Here is a 21557-nt window from a genome sequence, read left to right on the forward strand (position 1 = left end):
CTGTGTGTTCACTACCCCAAAGCAAGTCTCCTTCCATCACTATTTATCCCCCCATACCCTTTTCTACCACCCCCCTTTCCCACTGGTAATCACCATACTGTTGTCTGTGTCAATGATTTTTTTTTTAAATTCTCACCTGAGGATATTTTTCCATTGATTTTTAGAAAGGGTTGAAGAGAGAGGGGAAGACAGAGAGAAATAACGATGTGAGAGAAACATTGATTGGTTACCTCCTGCACGTGCCCTGACCAGGGCTCAGGCTGGGGAGGAGCCTGCAACTGAGGTATGTGCCCTTGACAGGAATTGAACCCGGGACCCTTCAGTCCGCAGGCCTACGTTCTAGCCACTGAGCCAAACCGACTAGGGCAATATTTTTTTTTCCTTTTTTGTTCAATCCCTCTACCCTCCTCACCCAGCCCCTATGTCCCTAATAGCTGTTAGCCTGCCCTCTATCTATGAGTCTGTATCTATTTTGCTTGTTAGCTTATTTTGTCATTAGAGTCCACTTATGAGTGAAGTCATATGGTACTTGTCTTTCTCTAACTGGCTTATTTCATTTAGCATAATGCTCTCCAGATCCATGCATGCTGTCACAAAGGGTAAGACTGCCTTATTTTTCTGGTTGAGGAGTATTCAATTAGGTAAATGTACCACAGCTTTTTTACCCACTCACCTACTGATGGGCACTTGGGCTGCTTCCAAATCTTGGCTATCTACACTAATAAAAGAGAAACATACAAATTAACCATCACTCCGCTACACCCACCAGCCAATCAGAGTGAGTATGCAAATTAACCCAACAAAGATGAAGGTTAATTTGCATATGCAGCCGGGGTGAAGACTGAAGACAGCATAGAAGGAAGAGGGAGGGAAAGTGGAAAGTGAGGGGGAGGGGGAGGTGGCGGTGGGTTGGGGGGGGCGGGAGAGAAAGCACGGGGCAGCAGCGACGATGGGAGGGAAACCAGGGAAACCGCTGAGTGGGGGGCAGAGGGAAAGCACAAGGCGACGGTGGGAGGGAAAGCGCCGGGGGCGGGAGGGGTGGCGGTGGCGGGAGGGAAGCCCGCTGGAAGCCCTGTTCTTGCAGGAATCTTCCTGCAACGGGCCTCTAGTTGTAAATAATACTGCAATGAACATAGGAGTGCATAGATTCTTTCAAATTAGTGTTTCAGATTTCTTCGGATAAATTCCCAGAAGTGAAATCACTGGACCATAAGGCACTTCTATTTTTAATTTTTTGAGGTAACTCCATACTGCTTTCTTCAGAGGCTGCACCAATCTGCATTCCCATCAACAGTGCACGAGGGTTCCCTTTTCTCCGCATCCTCGCCAACATTTGTTGTTTGTTGATTTATTAATGATAACCATTTTAAAAACTACATGGCTTACATAAATTACATATGTTAAATAAACATATCTATAATAAAGGTAAAGCACAGTGGAGAATATGCACCAAACCATTAAAAGCGGTTTTATTTCCAGCAAAAAGCAATCAGCAGGATAAAAAGGGACTTTCTTGCCTTTTCTCCCATATACAACTTTTATTTTGTGTGTTTATGTACTTAAATAACACATTAAGGAAAGGAAAGTGTAAATAAACACCAAACAAAAGAATCTCTGACAGGCAAGAAAACCACCAAATTTTAAATGCAATACTTCAAGTTGTTTTTTTCCCCATTCAAATAGTATGAAATACTTTGTTATTCAGATTTGAAATTTAAAAAACTATAACAAAATTTTCTTGGTAAAGAATTACAAAATATTGGACTCAATTGACATTTAATGCAATTATTAAAATTTGTAATAAAATATAATAGAAGTACTTAATCCTAAGAGATTTAAGAAAGTTTCTATTTTTGTAAAGACATGATGATATTCATTAAATTAATTAATTCAAGGTTTATTAACACCAACTTTGATATTTTAAATGGAGAAATATTCATTCATGGGAAAAATGCAAAGCCATAAAACTCCAGCAAAAACCCTTCTCTAGAAGTGTCTGTACAAGTTCATTGAAGTGTCTTGAGATAGACTAAGTGGATTAGATGTGATAGTGTTAGGAACCTATTTTTTAATTTTTTTTCCAATTTCAGTGACTTAGACTCACATGCCAATTTTAATGTTCTGGCATCCTTTTCAAATCATAAAAACCTTATCCTGTAAATCTAAATATTCAAGGTCATTTAAAACAAAGGTTAGGCATCAGAAACTGCCAAAACTCACCTAGTTTTTGACAGACAAATCTTCCTAATGATAAAATTAAGATATACCTGGGGGAAAATAAAACTTAACCTATCTCAACTTATGGCTATTAAATTAATTGGTTTCTAATCATCCTGAGAATAAATATATGTCTAAAAGAATGCTCAAACTATAATTAATAATTACATTTATTAATTATTAATAATTAATAAAAATTAACATGTATTCAAGTATAAATTATACCTGATACAGAGTAATTCTAGAAGAACATTGAAAGTCTATTTATTGTCTGTACTTTTCTTCAAACTAAATAAATAACAGAAAAGAATAACATATTCCAACCTTTCTGTTTTGGAGTCATTGTCAATTTTGTATTGTTCAAAATCTTGGCTAAGAGAATGTAGCTTTTCTTGAAGTTTCTTTTCACGTTCTACACTTCCTTGATAAAATTTCATCTCTTTTTCCATCGCTTTCACTTTTTCTTCCATAGCTTTAAACTCATGAAGAATTAGATAGCTGACTCCACAGTACTTACAAACCTTTTCTTCAGGGGGCATCTAGAAAATAGAATATACATTTACTAAAATGGTATTTTAAATTCTGAAGAAATAAAGTCCAACAGAAGATGTTATTGCAACTATGCTTGTCAAATTAAGTAAATGTATACTGTACTATGTCATGGAGTGATAATTATGACATTGCTTATATCTGGATAAAATTTTTTAAATTGCCATAATATTGATTCTGACACAAAATCTTGGAATTAGAAAAGAATCTTTCAGAGTAATTATCTTTCCATGGTATCTCTAAGAAAGACTTGCTCTTGAAATATTTTCCATAAAATAAAACAAAAATGATGAAAACATCGTTACAATTCTTGTTTTAAGATGAGTTTTCCATGGAGTGGGAAGAAAGCACTGGCCTTTCACTGCCAACAGCACCATGATTCTGGAGATGCCTCTTGGCTTTTTCCGATCTTACTTTCCTCATTTATAAAATTAGGCCACTGAACCAAATGAACTCTCAGTTCCTGTTCAGTTTTAACATTTTATGATTTTTACAGAACTTTACATTCTATCATAAAACCACAAAGAAAAAAAATACTTTGGACCTAATCTCTTCTCCCTAAATTAGTTCTTTCCCCTCAGGGAGTTATGGTTGTACTCATTTTATAGATAAGGAAAGGGAGACTATTGAAGTTTATAACCAGCTGGTAGGTGGAGACATGAGGATTAAACCCAGGTCTATTTAAAACCAATATCCATGTCTGTAACCATTTGTATCATATTTATCTACAAAGTGGATGTCAGATAAATTCTCTTACTTTCTTCAGATATAATGTCCACATATCTCTGGACAACAATGGGGCAGTGAAAAATAGAATTTTAGTAAAGTCAAAAGAGAGGTAATTATTTTTTCTGTCTCAAGTACATAAATATTTTTCAAGTAGCCTTTACTTGTTTTGCTATTCACAAAGGAAAAGAGACAGCTTCATTAAATATTTGCTCCAGGGCACTAAAAAGAAAACAACACTTGGGTTATAAGAAAAGTACTTACTCCTAATGTAACCTCCCTTAAGACTGTAGAAATGACTCCTGTAACTAAGAGTGAGGCCACCTTATCTGCTTATCAATGCTATTACACAAGACTAGGTTAAAACAAACTAATAATTAATTTTTATACAGTAAAATTTTGTACATTTAAACTTCAAGAATAAAAATTTCAAATGTTAGAATGGTTATTATCAACAAGAACAAGTAATAACAAGTGTTGGAGAGGTTGTAGAGTAAAAAGAACTCTCATTCACTGCTGGTGGGAATGTAAAATTGGTACAGGCACTACAGAAAACAATATGGAGGCTCCTCAAAAAATTAAGAATATAGTTATCTACCCCCCAAAATTGAAAACACTTATTCATAAAGATAGATGAGCCCCTATGTTTACTGCAGCAGTAGCCAAGACATGGAAACAACTGAAGATTCCTCCGATATACAATGGAATACTATTCAGCCATAAGAAAAGATGAAATACTGCCATTTGCAACAACATGGATGGATCTTGAGAATATCACGCTAAATGAAATAAGTCAAAAAAAGTTACGAACCATATGATTTCAATCATGTGTGGGATATAAAACTGAAAGCAACAAATGAACAAACAAGAAAAACAAACAAAAACTCATAGACACAGATAACAGTATGGTGGTTACCAGAAGGAAGGGGGCTGAGGGATTAATCAAGGTTCAAGGGGATAAAATAAATGGTGATGGAAGATTATTTGACTTTGGGTGGTGGGCACCCAGTGTAATATACAGACGATATATCATAGAATTATACACTTGAAACCATATAAGCTTATTAATCAATGCCACCCCAAAATATAATACTGTAGAAAACCAATGAATGACTTCATCAATCATCTAACTGCCACTAATACCAAAGTGTAGATTTAGAAAAGAACAGGTTTGAAAAAAAATCATAAAGATAACCTGATTCAAGCCCTGGATGCATTTACTGAGTCTACTCCAACCTAGTTAAGTTTTTAACACCCCAAATGACGAAAAACTACTTTGTAAAGCAGCTTGTTGTATCTTCTGATAGTTTGTCTGCCAGGAAATTTTCTCATGCTGACCCAAATCTGCCTGCCCAGAGTGTCCACTGGCCCTAAACCTCCTAGTAACCACGTGGAACAACCACACGCCTCTTTCTTATATTTGAAGACAGCTATCAGGAACACTTCTTATCTCCTTTTCCCAGGTCAACTTCTAATTCCTACAGCTGTTTCCATTACGACATGGTTTTTAATTTCTTTCTCATTCTAGATAATTTTCCCTGAACTTGTTCCTGGATTCTATATCTGTTTTAAGTATGGTACCCAGAATTGAATACTTCAGAGTGGCTGGTCTCACTGAAACAGAGTAAGAGAGTACTCAAACTTCTCTCTTTCCAATATCTCATTAGTAGTATCATTAGTAATATCTTCTAATGCAACCCTAGATTACAGTGATCTCTTGCATTTTTAGCAATTATGTAACTATTATATACTATAACTGTATTTTATGTTAAATAAAGTCCTTATTTAAAAATACTGCAGTGCAAAACCACGTCTCATTGTACTGAATATACCAATCCACTGCTTTCCACCTTTCTTACAGATCTACCTTCCACAGTCCTGGCTGTTCTATGTGGTAATGTGACCAAAATGCCCTCCGCTCACCCACCCTACCCATGGCTGGCAGGTGGAAGAGGACTGGACATCACACCCAGAAGAACTAAGCCCTAAGCTGGGAATGATCCAACTAGGCCTGTAAGTGTTGAAGACACAGACATTTAGGAAATCTTTAGGGCTAACTACCCAATTATCTTTGCAACCAGCCTACATTTATTTATATTGTCTCCAGGAATATTATGACAAAATTTGTCATATGCCTTCATAAAGTCCATATATTCTGTGTCTACTCCAGTTCCTGGATCTAGTAACTCTAGAGTTCATGGATAAAAAATGTTGACTATGACAAAGTTGAGGATAGAAGTTCACATCATATCTATCTCCATGGTTGATGCTGATCCATTACTCAGCATATTTCGGGTATAACTCTTCAACTTGTTATTCAACTACCCAATTATCTTTGTAACCAGCCTATATGTATTCTTATTATCTTCAGGAATATTGACAAAATTTGTCAAATGCCTTCAAAAGGTCTGTATATTTGATGCGTACTACTGTCCCTGGATCTTGTAACTCTACACAAAATGGCATAGAGCAAGGTCTACCTTCTGGTTCTCTTAATGAACATAAAACTGGCCCAATTTTATTCTTTCTCTAATACATTCTCATAAATCACCCTTTGATAGTATATTTTGGAATCCTGCCTGAAATTGAAATTGAGTTCACCGGTTGTAGTTTATGATTGTTTCATACATTGAATAGCATTTGTATGTTTATCCTCTTACTCCCTGTGTGTCCTCAAAGATCACCTAGAGTGGCTCTGCAATCCCATTCAAAGGTACTGTCAGTCCCCAGGAATATAACTCATCTACATCAAGAGACCTAAACTAATTCAGAGCAGACGGATATTTTTTTGCAATCCCTTTGTCCATTGTGAGTTTTGGTTCCTTCTCATCAATTTGAAAATTATATTGCTAACTCCAAGGCACTTTCATACTTAACCTTTTGCCTATTAATCACAGTTCTTGCCTTACTCCTGGCAAAGCACCCTATCCTTAGTCTAAAGAAAACTCTTGCTGGGTGGAGCTTCTTTGCAGCCTGATGTACAAAACAGAAGTAGCATAAACTTCACAGTTGTGAAAGCTATTAGAATGTTATTACACCCTAGCAATTATGGAAGGAAGCTAAAATAAGTGAAGTAAAACATTTTATAGAACAGGTCTTCTGGAAGTTCAGCAAAGAAAGCCAAAAGATGATATCATTGTGATCTAGGAAACAAGACAATCAAATTATAAAATAGTAGGCCCATATGAGTAGCCTCCAGACTTCATCTAGTACAGTCTGAATCACTGAGTGATCTATGTTAAGTATATTAAACAAAATTCTTCAATGCTATTAAATTGTAAATAATTTTCTGTATATAAAACTGCAACAGGAAAAAAAAGTAATAACACTTTCAAATTCTTAGTGTCTATACAGCCTAATTACTTAGGGCATTTCTGTGAAACTTGAGAAGATATGATATACTATAATTATGTTTCCAAATGAATTAAAAGTTATATTTTTTGTGAAATATAATTTGTGCTTCATCATTATAACTTGGTGTTATATCATCTTGTTTTGTGAGTAAAATAATGACATGCTGTCATTCTTGACAAAATGGCTGTTATTAGCAGGATATCTTTGCTTTCTAGAAGATGTACTTTGGAAGAGCATTAGCAAATGCAGTATATTAGGCAAATGCAGAGCCATTGAAAAAATAAATTTTAAAATAAACTTCTCAAATGCAGCATTTGTACTTCTTAAATTATAGTTATTTAATACAAAAAAAATGATTAAAAGGTTAAATTATGCTTTGAATCCTTTTCAAAACTCCTGTCTGTGCTTCAACAAGAAAAGGCACTCAGTAACCCCCTGCTGCCCAATTGAGGCATTCTCTGCTCCAAAAATTGTTCCTCCCTTTTTTGCCCCACATGCCTAAATGCTTATTATGCTTGGTTAAGGAGAAAAGAAACAGTACCAACAACATAAACTGTCTCCCCTTCCAAGAGGATCTGCATTACAAAGATGCTTTTACTCAAAAACAGTGAATGTCTAGCTAGAGAATTTCACTCAGATTGGGAGAACCATTTTGAGACAGAACAGTGGACTTCTTGAGCCACACAGATCACCTGACCATTTCATAAGGCCATCAGGACACTTTGTCATCAATAAGTCAACTTGCTGTACCACAATTTAAAAATCAATTTGGTAAAAAAGCATCTACAAAAACCCCCACACCTGCATTATACTTATGGTGAAAGAGGGAGTGAATTTTCCCGTAAGGAACAAAGCAAGGATATTCACTCTCTCCTCCTATGCAACATAATGCTGGAAGTTCTAGCCAGAGTAATAAGGCAAAAAGAGGAAATAAAGGGCAGATATATCAGAAAGGAAGAAACAAAACTTTCCCTATTTGAGATGACATGATTGTTAACCCTGAAAATCCCAAGGAATCCTGTATAATAAAAGCCTAATATGCAAATCAACCGAACAGCAGAACGACTGGTTGCTATGATATGCACTGACCACCAGGGGGCAGATGATCAACGCAGGAGCTGCTCCCAGCCGGCAGGCCCCAGGCCAGCCAAGGCAGGTGCCAGTGGGGGGGCTCCCCCGATCACCCTGCAAGTCACCCCACAGATTGGCCCTGATCGCCGGTCAGGCCTAGGGACCCTACCCATGCATGAATTTCGTGCATCAGGGCCTCTAGTTCACAATAAAACTCCTGGAACTAATAAGTTCAACAAGGTCAATGATTTAAGATAAACATACAAAAACCAATTGTAGTTCTATATACTAACAATGAACATGTGCATGATGAAATTAAAATTATAATCCCAATTACAATTGCTCAAAAAATGAAGTGCTCAGTGTAAATCCAACAAAACTTGTACGCTGAAAACATAGATGGTAAGAAATCAAAGATATAAACAAATGGAGAGACATATTCATACTGCGTTTATGGGTTGGAAGATACAAAATATTAAAGATATCAATTCTCCCCAAATTTATATATACACTTAATGTCTTATCAAAATTCCAGCCAGATATTTTTATATATAGAGAGACAGGATTGTTCTCAAATTTATATGGAAAGGCAAAGAAACTACAAGAGCTAAAACAATCTTGGAAAATAAGAATAAAGTGGGAGGCTACATTACCACCATTTGTCCACATCCAGAACTGAAATATCATTGCTGACATGTACACATAAGGAACTGTTTGACATTGAAATTGGGACTCAAAAGAACTGTTGGCCCAGAAAGAAACTCACTACAGACTGATTCATTTGCCTCTCAGCATAACCATTATTGCTTGTCTCATTTTCGGTTCTTATAAGTGTATTTCTAGTATCACATGACCTCACTCATCTGGGGGAAATAATGAACAACATAAACTGATGAACAAAAACAGACCTAGAGACAGGGAAGCATCGATCAGACTGTCAAACCTCAGGGAAGGTAGGGGAGGGTGGGGGTAAGGGGAGAAATCAACCAAAGGACTTGTATGCATGCATATAAGCCTAACCAGTGGTGACGGACAACAGGGGGGTGGGGGCATGCGTGGGGAAGGGTTCGGGAGGGGAATGGGGGGATGAGCACAAATATGTGATAACTTAATCAATAAAGAAATTTTAAAAAAAGAATAAAGTGGGAGGAATCATTTTATCTGATTTCAAGACATATAATGCAACAGTAATAAATATTGTGTGGTATTGGCAGAAGGATAGACAAAAAGATCAATGGAATAGGCTAGAGAACCCATAAATAAATCTATATAAATATACTAAATTGACTTTTTTTGGCAAAGGTGAAAAAGCAATTTAATGAAGAAAAAAATAGCCTTTCAACAAACAGTACTGGAACAATTGGATACCCATAAGTTTAAAGAAAAGAACCTCAATCTAAACCTTACACCCTATACAAAAATTAACTCAAAATGAGTCATGGACTTAAGTGTAAAACATAAAAACATGACTTTAGAAAAAAAATCTAGGGTAAAATCTTCAGGATCGATATGAGGCAGAGTTCTTATACTTGATACCAAAAGCATAATCCACAGGTGGAAAAACTGATAACCTAAATTTCATCAAAATTTAAAACTTTTTCTCTACAAAAACCCTGTGAAGGAAATGAAAGAATAAGCCACAAACTGGGGGGAAATATTTGCAAATCACATATCTGACAAAGGACTAGTATCTAGATTATATAAAGAACTCATAAAACTCAACAGTAAAAAAAAAAAAAAATCAAATTTAAAAATAGTCAAAAGACATCAAGAAACATTTCACCTAAGAGACTATACAGATGCCAAATAAGCACATGGAAAGATACTCAACATCATTAATCATTAGCAAAATGCAAATTAAAACCACAGTGAAGTATCACTACGCAACTTTCAGAAAAGCTAAAATAGAAACTAATGCCAAATGCTAGTAAAGTGCAGAGAAACTGGACCATTCATACATTGCTGGTGAGAATGTGAAATGGTATAGCTTCTGGAAAAGTTTGGCAATATTTTAAAAAACTAAACATGCAACTACTGTACAAGCTAGCAATTGCACTCTTGGGCATTTATCCCAGGAAAATGAAAACATATGTTCTCATAAAAACCTATACGCAAACATTTATAGCAGCTTTACAAGTAATTGCCAAAAACTGGACAAAACCCAGATGTTCAACAGGTTAAATAAACTGTAGTACATTCATACCATGTAATGCTACTCAGCAATAAAAAGAAATAAACTATTGATACATGCATTAACATGAATAAAGCTCCAGAGAATTACAGAGTGAAGAAACTAATCCCAAAAGGTTACATCTTGCATGATTCCATTTATGTAACATTCCTGAAATGACAAAATTATTAGAGATCAAATCAGGGGTCATGGATTAGGCCTGAGGGATAGAGTGGTGTAGGTGTATGTAGGGGGAGGGGGAGGTGAATGTGGCTACAGAAGGTCAACAGGAGGAATCCTTGTTGTACAGAACTGTTTTATATCTTAACTAGAGGCCCGGTGCACAAAATCTGTGCATGGGAGGGGGGGTGTCCCTTAGCCTAGCCTGCACCCTCTCTAATCTGGGACCCCTCGGGGGATGTCTGACTGCCAGTTTAGGCCCGATCCCACAGGGATCGGGCCTAAACTGGCAGTCGGACATCCCTCTCACAATCCGGGACTGCTGGCTCCTAACCACCCGCCTGCCTGCCTAATCACCCCCTAACTGCTCCCCTGCCAGCCTAATTGATGCCTAACTTCTCCCCTGCCTGCATGATGTCCCCAACTGCCCTCCCTGCCGGCCCAATCACCTCCAATTGCCCTCCCCTGCTGGCCTGATTGCCCCTAACTGCCTTCCCCTGCAGGGCTTAGGGGACTGGGGGACTGAGGCTGGATGAGGCTGGATGTTGCAGGGACTGGGTGAGGCGGGGCTGAAGGGACTGAGGGACTCCAGCTGGATGAGGCGGGGCTGAGGGGACTGGGGGATTGAGGCTGGATGAGGCAGGGATGAGAGGACTGGGGGACTCCGGCTGGATGAGGTGGGGCTGAGGGGACTGGGCGCTGCCATCTTGTGGCCGTGGGCACCGCCATTTTGTGAGGGCGTGATGGTCAATTAGCATATTCCCTCTTTATTAGATAGGATTGTATCAATGTTGATAGCCTGGTTGTGATACTGTAGTACAGTTTGCCAAATGCTACTATTGGGGGAAGTTGGGGGAAGAGTACATGGGATCTCTTGGTATCATTTCTTACAAATGCATGTGAATCTATAATGATGTTAAAATCATAAGTTTAATAAAAAATAAGAAAAGTTTTAAAAATCAATCTGGGACTAAAATACCAAAGATTATTCCATAAACAAATTTTATTGAGCAATTTCAAGAAATGTTGGCTTCACACATAAACACACCTGTGTTTATCTACATATACTTCCAAAGTATATTTCCTCCAATACCTACTTTTCCACTGGGAAACCCCACCTTAGTAAATTCTGTGACCTTCCATGGCTAGCCAACAAAAGTATTTTGGACTACAAATTCACAAATGCAAATTTGTTTCAAGATTCATAATTACATTTTTTTAAAAACCGTTTTCCTAATAACCTATCTTGGATAACAATATCCAAGTGAATAGTCTCTCCAAGAATTACACAGCTTCCTACTTCTTCTCTTGTTAGGTTTTAAAACCGCAACTGCTTAAAAACACAGCATACATACCCCCACACACATATACGCATGTCATTACTTTTCCAGAACAATAATGTTAACATTTCTATGACCATTTTCTCATTTTTTCTCCTCTATTTTAACTCAACACAAAATCTGACTCTAGCCACAGTGGCCCCAAATGACCTGGAAAATTAAGTTTATTTTTCCTGGCAATGACAATCTGTGCTTGGAAATATAAAACTGTTATTCTGAATAAATTTCAAAGTTTCAAAGTACTAAAATTACTATACCGAAACAGGACAAAATGAGCTGTTACTGCTAGAGAAAAGGACTGTTATCCCAGAAAGAGCAATGTGCTCTCCAATCCTTGCAGCACCACTTCTGTTTTATAAAATAAACAACTCTGGTCTCTTTATTTTACTTTGTGTCCTCTGGTAATAAATATCTTCCCTGAAGCTAAAATCCAGTACAAGTGTTCATTTTGTCACCATTTAAAAAAAGAGAGAGAGAGATCAGCTTTACTTTGCAAAATAACTGATTTTTCCATTCATTTGTTTTGATTTCTGTGTATGTCTCCAGGCAAAAACGACAAAAGGAAAGTTGTTCACTGCTTTTTTTTTCTAAAAAGAGGGAGTCCCTATGTCTCTAAAATAGGTAGACATTCGGGAGGGGAAGAAATATAGAATTATTACTTTGCTGATCTATAAGTGTTTTATTTGTGGCAATAAAATCTTAAACATAGAACTGTACTCTCAGTACAAGTGTATTCTGCTCTCAGAAAGCTGGATGAACATTCTAGCAAAGCTGCTAGTTTTCAGAGGGCAGAGACAGGTTATGAGTCAGCTCAATCTAGAGGGAGAGCAGATTTAAAGATGTGATCTAAGTACATATAGGAGTAAACCGTAGTCTACTCTACAGACAAAGGGGATGAGTGTGGTCTTGCTATCCAGCCCTTGGGCCTGTTTTGTGCCACCTGGGAAGATAGAAGTCTAAGATGTATTTTATGCTCAGTCAGAAATTGTGATAAAAAGCAAAAAGACCTAGGAATGGAAGTCAAAAGATTACCTTATTCTTGCTTCCCTATGATTCCCTAAAAAGATGAGATCAAGAGGTAGCTGATTTTAACAATTTTAGTCTTCTAGTCGGGTAATGACTTCTCTAATTACAGCTTATCATTGTCAGCAGCATTCTTCTCTATACTTTCCCTTCGGTGGCCATCTGCTCCACTACGTCTGATTTTTCTTGCAGCTTTTCTACTACTACCAATTTTACTAGTAATAGCACAGTGCAGTGCAGTCATTTTCATGTTCTTTGTTAAGTACCTTTCATGTAAGTTATCAATCATCCTATTTCCATATCACATAGCAAAAATATGGAAAGGAATAAAGAGGAAGGGCTCCCCTCATTTTCTCTTCCCCGATTTCTACACTAACCTTCCTTGCATGCACAGAGAAAGAAAAGAAGAAGAAGAAGAAGAAGAAAAAACAGCAAAGGTTTCTCTAGAAAGAAGAACCAGCATAAAAACTAACACAAAAAAGTTAACAGAAGAACAAGGTAAGGGCACTGATCCACCCACCTCATGTTCTTTTTTACCCAATAAAGAAATGGAGCACAATTTCCAAGCCACAATGAATATATATATATTAGCAATATATATTATATATAAGCAAGAATAAGGTAATCTTTTGACTTCATTCCTAGGTCTTTTTACTTTATTAAAATGAAGAAAACATTATATATTTGTTTTCTTCATTTTAATATTGAAGTATTAGTAAATAATTCTAATCCAAAGTATTCCTATTACCCTATATGCTATATGCAGGGGGGCAAAAAGTAGGTTTACAGCTGTAAGTACGGAAAACAAGAGTTTATTCTTGTATTATTTATTAACTAGATACCCGGTGCACGAAATTCGTACATGGGTGGGGGGTCCCTCAGCCCGGCCTGCACCCTCTCCAATCGGGGACCACTCAGGGGATGTCCAACTGCCAACAGTCGGACATACCTCTCGCAATCCGGGACCGCTGGCTCCTAACCACTCACCTGCCTGCCTGCCTGATCACCCCTAACCACTCTATCTGCCTGCTTGATCATCCCTAACCACTCTACCTACCTGCCTGATCGCCCCTAATTGCCTCTGCTTACTGGCTTGATTGCCCCCTAACTGGTACCTTGCCAGCCTGGTCGCCCCCTAACTGGTTCCCCGCCAGCCTGGTTGTCCCCTAACTTCCCCCCTGCTGGCCAGGTCACCCCCTAACTGCTCCCTGTCGACCTGATCACCCTCTAACTGCCCCCCTGCTGGCCTGCTTGCCCCCTAACTGCCCTCCTGCCAGCCTGGTCGCCCCCTAACTTCCCTCCTGCCAGCCTGGTTGCCCCCTAACTTCCCCTCTGCCAGCCTAGATGCCCCCTAACTGCCCTCCTGCTGGCCTGGTCACCCTCTAACTGCCCCCTGCCAGCCTGGTTGCCCCCTAACTGGTCCCCTGCTGGCCTGGTCATCCCCTAACTGCCCCCCTGCCAGCCTGGTCGCCCTCTAACTGCACCCCTGCCATCCTGGTCCCCCTATGTAACCCCTGCTGGCCTGGTTGCCCCCTAACTGCTCCCCTGCCGGCCTGCCTGATTGCCCCTAACCACTCTACCTGCCTGCCTGATCACCCCTAACTGCCTCTGCTTGCTGGCCTGATCGCCTCCTAACTGGTCCCCTGCCAGCCTGGTCACCCCCTAACTGCCCCCTGCTTGCCTGGTCTTCCCCTAACTGTCCCCCTGCTGGCCTGACTGCCCTCTAACTGTCTGGAAGAAAGTCAGACGTCCAGAAGATGTCCAGTCAACCTGGTCTAATTAGCATATTACCCTTTTATTAGTATAGATTATTGTATTATTTTCCATATGAACAACTGTAAACCTACTTTTGCTCCACCCTGTATCTATTTAACATGATTCTGTATAGAATGAAGTATGCAAGCTGACTACACAGATATACTGCCTGATCACTAGGCAATTTAACAAGTACATTATGGGCAATCTAAATAAATCAAACATAGTTAAGAAGTTAAGGAAAACAAATAACTTATTCTTAGAGGGTGCTTTAAGGGGCTGTGGAGTGCATGTACACATTTTGGTTGCTGTATAATCAAGTACCCAGAACAATGCCTGGCACATATAGGCACTGGGTGAATATTTGTTGTAGAAATGTATCTAACTTAGATCTGAAAAAGTGCAAAGCTGCACTTTATATTCTAAACATTCAGCAAAACAAAGGTATAATCAGAACACTAGTCCAGGGCCTTAGGCAGCTGCGCTTCTCCTGGACTCACCTCTTCTCTGCATGGATAGCTGCTTGCCATTCCTGCTTTGAGAATATAACTGCAGATTTATGAAATGCTTGGTTTCAGCATCTTTAAGCAATCTATACTAATAAAAGGATAATATGCAAATTTGTCAGGATGCCCTCACAGTAATGACCGAACAGCAGGTTGCATGGGGTGACCAGGCCAGCAGGGGGTTAGTGAGGGACAACCAAATGACTGAACAGCAGGCTGTGTGGGCGACCAGGCCGGCAGGGGGGTTAGTGAGGGATGACCAAACGAGTGAATAGCAGGCTGCGTGGGGTGACCAGGCTGGCAGGGGCGGGGGGCAGTGAGGGGTGACCAGGCCAGCAGGGGGGGGGGCAGTTGGGGGCGACCAGGCCAGCAGCGGGGGGCAGTTGGGGCGACCAGGCTGGCAGGGAGGACAGAGGCAGTTAGGGGTGATCAAGCTGGCAGGGGGGGCAGTTAGAGGTGGTCAGGCAGGCAGGCAGGTGAGCAGTTAGGAGCCAGTGGTCCCAGATTGTGAGAGGGATGTCCGACTGCCAATTCAGGCCTAAATCAGCAGTCGGACATCCCCCGAGGGGTCCCGGATTGGGGAGGGTGCAGGCTGGGCTGAGGGGACACCCCCCCCCCCATGCACGAATTTCGTGCACCGGACTTCTAGTTTATTTATAAAGTACCTTAAACATGAGAAAAAACATTCTAGAACTCTCATAAAAACCTTGCCAAAATAAATACATACTTTCTCATATATTCAAAATATTTAAATTGTTAAACATTCTCTAACTTGGCCAGCTTTTTCTCACCAGTAAGCTGTTCCCTTAGCCTAGCATGCTCTATAGCCTATCTGTCTATAGCAATACTCTGCCTTCAAGGACCAATCCCAGTTCTACTTCCTGCATAAAGCTCCTCCCTTGACTATTCCAATACTTGGGGATTCCTGTCCCTACCTCCTCCTTTCCCAAAAAAGCTACTATCTTATATGACATTTAAATTATACACTGTCTTCTAGAGTTGTTTTTTTCATCTCATTATATATCCTCTTCCTGACAGATGACTGGAATCTGAAGTATGGGAATTGTTTCTTGCAGATGGTTTTATTTTCTTTTCATCTTTACCACACAGGGTAGTATATGGGAGGAATTCAGTTGAGGGAGAGAAGAGGGACATTCCATGTCTACAAACACATAGAAGCACCATTTCTCAGGTAAGCATAGTATAGCTGAGCTCTCTTTGTGCTATTTCTTACATCTAACTTAAAAGGTGAAGCAAATTAAATGCAGTGGTTGAAAAGGTTTTTTCTGGCAATTGGACTTCCCTTCCAGTTCCTGCAAGGCTGCAGTTTACATAAATCTGAAGAACATGCAGTAACAGTAAGCATCAAGTTAAATCAATGGTAACAGGAAGCCCAAAGCAACATGAACAAAGGATAAAAGCCTATCTGAGAGCTGACTGCAATTTTTCAATTAAAAAATAACAGACTGGTGCTTAAGAGTTGACTGTAGATTTACTAAAAAACCTGAATGATTAATGATAGCTAAGGTCTGAGATTTAATTCACATTTTGTCGATCGGTTTCAAAAAGCTATTTTTAAAATTATACTGTTAATAATATATGCAATGCTAAACTAAATATAGGAGTAATGAGTTTGCCTGAGGACAGATAAGAACTAACTGGGAGAAGAGCAAAAAATTCTGAAGACTTGTTAACTAGATTAAATGAACTGATATATATGAAAAGGCTTAAAACAGTACCTCGTGCAAGATTTCAGGTGGAACTGAAATAGACCCTTATAGAGAGAGACTTCAAAACTTAGCATCATAAAAAACTACACGCTAACTATAATTTCTGTGGTGGTTTACTATTAATTTTTAGTTTTGCAAATACAGACTAAGGATCACTTAAAATTTTAAACAGACGCATTAATTTCAGTTTTGTTTTTTTAAAAAACCTTTTTTTCTGCAAAGCTGCTAGAAAATAGCTAAATATACTACCAGGCTCTGCAAACACCTGGTCAAATACTGTGCTGGAATTGTATATCTGCCTTTGTTCACAGGTCAAACACTGCACTGAATTGAATTCCACAATTCTGACCATTAGGATTATTCCCTTCCCCACTTCATCAATTCATTACAGATGCCCTGACCAAAATAAATACAGAACCTCTGAATTCAGTTCCCCAAGTTTTAGAATTATCTACCTGCTAACATGTTTCCAATGTTATTTTATAATAACACAATATAATGTCATACCTTTTGGATTTCTTCAGGTAATGCGTGCATGGGAACGTGACGATCCATAATTTCCCAAAATATACTGAAGGAGCTCTGAAGTAAAATAACCTAAAAATATAATGGCAATGGTCAGAATTGAATAATGTAAAAAATTAAGAGGTATAAATTCTTGGTAATGTTGGAAAAAGAATGGTGATAACTGTTTAAACAGATGTTTATTTCATCAGTGTTAAACAGTACAAGTGGGGTTTTCTCAGTTATTAGGCCAATAGAACAGGAAAGACCTACAGAGACTGCTGATAGTAGCTGCAAATATTTTTTCTTTAGAGACATATGCAATTCTTTCTACAATAAAGAATTAAAAAACATTTTTAATGTATACACACTTAACAAAAAAAAAGAAATTAATAGTCCAACTGTAATTTCTGTGGTGGTTTAATACTAATTATTTGCTTTGCAAATACAAAATAAGGATCATAAAATTTTAAATGTAACCATTTATTTCAAGATTTTTTTTTAAGTTTTTTTTTTTTCTGAAAATCTACTAGAAAAATGTGTAAATATGGTATTTTAGTTTGGCAGACAAGAAAAGCAACTGTGACATGAATGTAGTTTAAAAAAATATATTATCAGATTAAATATGATATGCAGGCCCTGAACAGAAGAAACATCAAAGTATGAGAAGCCAAGTGCCAAATTTAACTAAAAATGAACACTTTTATTATTTCTATGTAGGTATTTTACTTTTAATAGATTTTCATTTTATAATAAAATAATCTATATATATAAAAGCCTAAGCGACCACTATGACCGAACTGGAATGACCGGTCAACCAGTCGCTATGATGTACACTGACCACCAGGGGGCAGACGCTCAATGCAGGAGCTGCCCCCTGGTGGTCAGTGCGCTCCCTCAGCCAGCCAACCTCCCCTGGTCCACCCCCAGCCACCAAACCTCCCGCGGTCCCTCCCCCCATCCAGCAGCCATTAGGCCCCCAAGGCCTGGCCAGCAGGCCCCCAGGCCCTGGCCGATAGACAGCAGGCCCTGGCTGGCCTGTCTAGTTCGATTCTGGGTGAGATGTTCCCAACAGGCCCTGATTGCCAGCCAGGCCTAGGAACCCCACCCGTGAATGAATTTCGTGCACTGGGCCTCTCGTTCTATATAACACTCTATCACTACTTTCATAAAACCACACAGAATGGAGGAGCATTTGGGTTTTGTGTGTGTTTTTTCAATCTTTCTCAAATATGGAGGAAGAATAGACAGTCCAATTTCATGAGTGAGAGATGTTTATATATACCCAAGGGATAAGGGTGGCAGCAGAGTAAAATGATATAGGCCCAATTCCACAGCAGGGAACAAGGCCTAAGGGCCAACAGTTGTAGACAAAGAACAATCTAGGAGTGGAGTATTAGTGAAGGCTTCCTGAGGTGATTTGCTTTTGATCAGGGTACGATTTTGACAGGAGAGGCCTAGAAGTCTATCTGAGATAGCAACTCCAGCCTTGCCAAGGTAGCAGGTAAATTGTATATGACAAAAATTCTTATAGTGGCAGTATTTTTTTTTAATTATGCAACCATTGGTGGAAGAGAGGATTCCCTCGCTATCCTATTAGCATAAAATCCCTTGTTTTAATGAGCTGCTCTTTACAGCAAATAATTAATGATCTGTCTTCCCATATAAATATAATGTGTGTGTGTGTGTGTGTGTGTGTGTGTGTTTGGTAAAGTTAACTGCAGCTGACTATGGGGTAAAGTTAACTGACATAGTTAACATTGGCCCACATGTCCAAGTACATAATAATGTGATGTTTGGCAGACTGTAACCGTGATGTGGCAAGCACTCATTATTCACAAAAGGCTCATTATTCTCATTTCTGCCATTTTACAATGGACTCACCAATAGAAAAATAAGATGGCATCAGCTTAATTAAACTCTATTGGGAGAATTTCTCCTAAATTACCAACTAAATCTCCTTTTAAAATTCCAGCCACAAAATTATTTGAGAGCATGGATCTAGTGACAGTGTAAACAAGGCAGTTTTGATTTAGAACCTTGATTGTTTGTAAATCTATCCCAACTTTGTGGTCTTATTCTACCAAAGGAGAATTGGCCGGTTCTGGTTATTGAGGAAAAATTAAAAATAAAATATTCTGCTAACCCAGAAAATCTCTCTGTAGCAGAAAGATAGTAATTTCATTATTGAATATGCATTTAACCAGACTGTGAGGCACATCACAATCAATCTGCTAATGAGATTACAGAGACAGAAAGAAATCCCACTTTTTATACAACCAGGCAGATACAATCCATTACACGTATGTTCTCAAGATAAATGGTAACTTGTCCTCAATACAGCTTGCTATACACTCTCTAATAGTTCATTTTAAATCACCTGGTAATCCAAGTAGCCATCTATTCTAGCTAATTGCGTCTGTTCTAAGGAATGCAAATCTCTATGACAAAGTAGGTGGTTGCTAGAAGGCACCTAAACTAAAACTCTAGGAGATATGGAAATAGGGGAGTTAATTTCCTTGATATTTACATTTTAAAGAAATGGATCCCTCGTCCTCAAGGAAAACAATATGGGTCTTTAAAAGCTTTGCATGCATATTAAAGGAATAGAGGGAGCATTCACAAATAAGAAGTTTCTCAACATAGGGAGGGGAAAGGTCTCTTTCCCTTTTGGCCACAGGGAAATTTGTTCATTTTAATTTTCCTTTACATTACTTTGCATGTTTTATCAAATGAGCCCCTTTTATTCTTTCACTTTAAACTCGTGTAGGCTGCCCTTGGGCAAGAGGTGCGGCGGCGATAACTGGCAGCAGCTATGTCAGGTGTTTCTGACACTGCTCTCTCTCTCTCTCTCTCTCTCTCTCTCTCTCTAACAGGGTCAGGAGGAAAATGCCAAAAACACAGAAATGTTCCTCACTGTTCACTTCCGATTCCCTTCCCCACACCAGGGTCACGATGGGCCGTTGGCTCCCGTCCCGTTTTCAGGCCCGTTCGTAAAGAACTATCCCCCTGGCGTGAGTCACCCAAGAGGAGCAGGTCAGCGTCAGGTGAAGCGGGAGTTGTACTAAGACTTTCTTGAGCGGCGGACTTTTCCAAACAAAGACCAACTGCGAGGCCAGACAAACTGCAGGAAGGCTTGTGAAATGTGTCCCTGTCTAACCCCGTTCCCGCGGGACCTGCCGCGGCAGGAAGAGGAGGCGGAAGGCGCGGCGCGGAGGCCCAGCCACGCACTGTGGGGGGAAGTGGATGCCGAGCCAGGCGGGCGGGCTCGCGGGGACCAGCCAGGGGGCGCCGCGCCCCGCTTTCCGGCCCTCTCCCGGCGCCGGCACGCCTCCGCGCCGGAACTGCGTCCCAGGGAACCGGGTGCCCCCGCGGTTCAGGAAGCCGTTCGCCGTCTCTCACCTAGACCTGGACGCCGCCGGGTGCGAAACGGCTTCCCCAGTCTCCTGGGAGACCGCGCTGCACGTCGACGTGACGTCAGGGCGCGGTGGCGTCACGGCCCACGCGAGGCCCCAGGCGCAAGGGGGAAGCTCGCGTTGGGGTCCGTGCAAATGTCTCCTCTGACGCTGAGTGCGTGAGAGGCAGCACGGCGGGGAGGCGGCTGGGGTCGGCGGCGACCGTGGGACGCAGGGAGCGGGCCCAGCTCTGCCTCCTGGGTTGGGAGCCTCGGGGTGTCTACCTCTCACCCTGGTCCTGGGGCCCGCGTGGAGGACGCGGCAGTTCCTGTTCTTGAGCGGAACGGGGAGCGATGCCGGTAGAGGTCAAGGGTGTGCAGGGGACTCTCTGGTCTCTGATTGCAGCGAAGGCAAGTTAATTGAGAAGACGTTGGTAAAATTTTCGTCCTAGTCCAAGAGTAGTCAAAATGAAAGGTTCAGTTCTAAAGCTATCTTGGGGGAACTTACAGGCAAAAATGCTTAGCCCATGGACACAGACCGTAATTTGGTGAAGGCCTGGGGGTGGGGGATGGGGCAGGATGGAGGGAGTCAATGGGGAAAAAGAGGGGGGATCTCTGTAATACTTTCAACAATACATTTTTTAAGTCCACAGCTTCTTTTTAAAAGACTGCCCAGCCATACACGTGTCTGACTTCTTTCCTTCATTCATAAAGCAGGTATTCGTTGATAGCCCACTATGCAACAAGCACACCTACCAGGATGGGGTGAAGCACAGGGACTGACTAACCCAGACGGGCAGACATTGGTATGATTTGCAGGTGACTCATTCATATCCAGATCTCTCCGTTTTGAAGGTTATATGAGGTCCAAAATGCAGCTCTTCCAAGAAACAAAATATCCACTACTCGCTAACAGGGAGAGAGGCTTGTCACTACTGAATGAAGTAAGGCTGAATGAATACAAAGAAAATTCATTAGAAGTAGGTTGAGAGAAATGATCAAATGTTGCAGAACATTGCTGGAACAGGAGTCAGACTG

General features: G+C 40.1%; 1 protein-coding gene across 1 annotated transcript in view; it reads right to left on the bottom strand.

The window, feature by feature from the left end:
* The window catches only part of LEKR1 (leucine, glutamate and lysine rich 1), a 128987-nt gene extending 108412 nt beyond the window's left edge, over positions 1–20575 (bottom strand). Inside the window, exons 1-3 of the mRNA XM_080657047.1 lie at positions 20528–20575; positions 17129–17218; positions 2542–2756 (exon numbers count right to left, since the gene is read on the bottom strand). Coding sequence (XP_080513173.1) covers positions 2542–2756; positions 17129–17176 — 263 coding nt within the window. The 5' untranslated portion in view covers positions 17177–17218; positions 20528–20575. The remainder of the gene's footprint in view (positions 1–2541; positions 2757–17128; positions 17219–20527) is intronic.
* Between the last annotated feature and the right edge of the window lie 982 nt (positions 20576–21557).

Source organism: Plecotus auritus, assembly GCF_963455305.1.
Source record: "Plecotus auritus genome assembly, chromosome: 2".
NCBI classification, from domain to species: Eukaryota; Metazoa; Chordata; class Mammalia; order Chiroptera; family Vespertilionidae; genus Plecotus; species Plecotus auritus.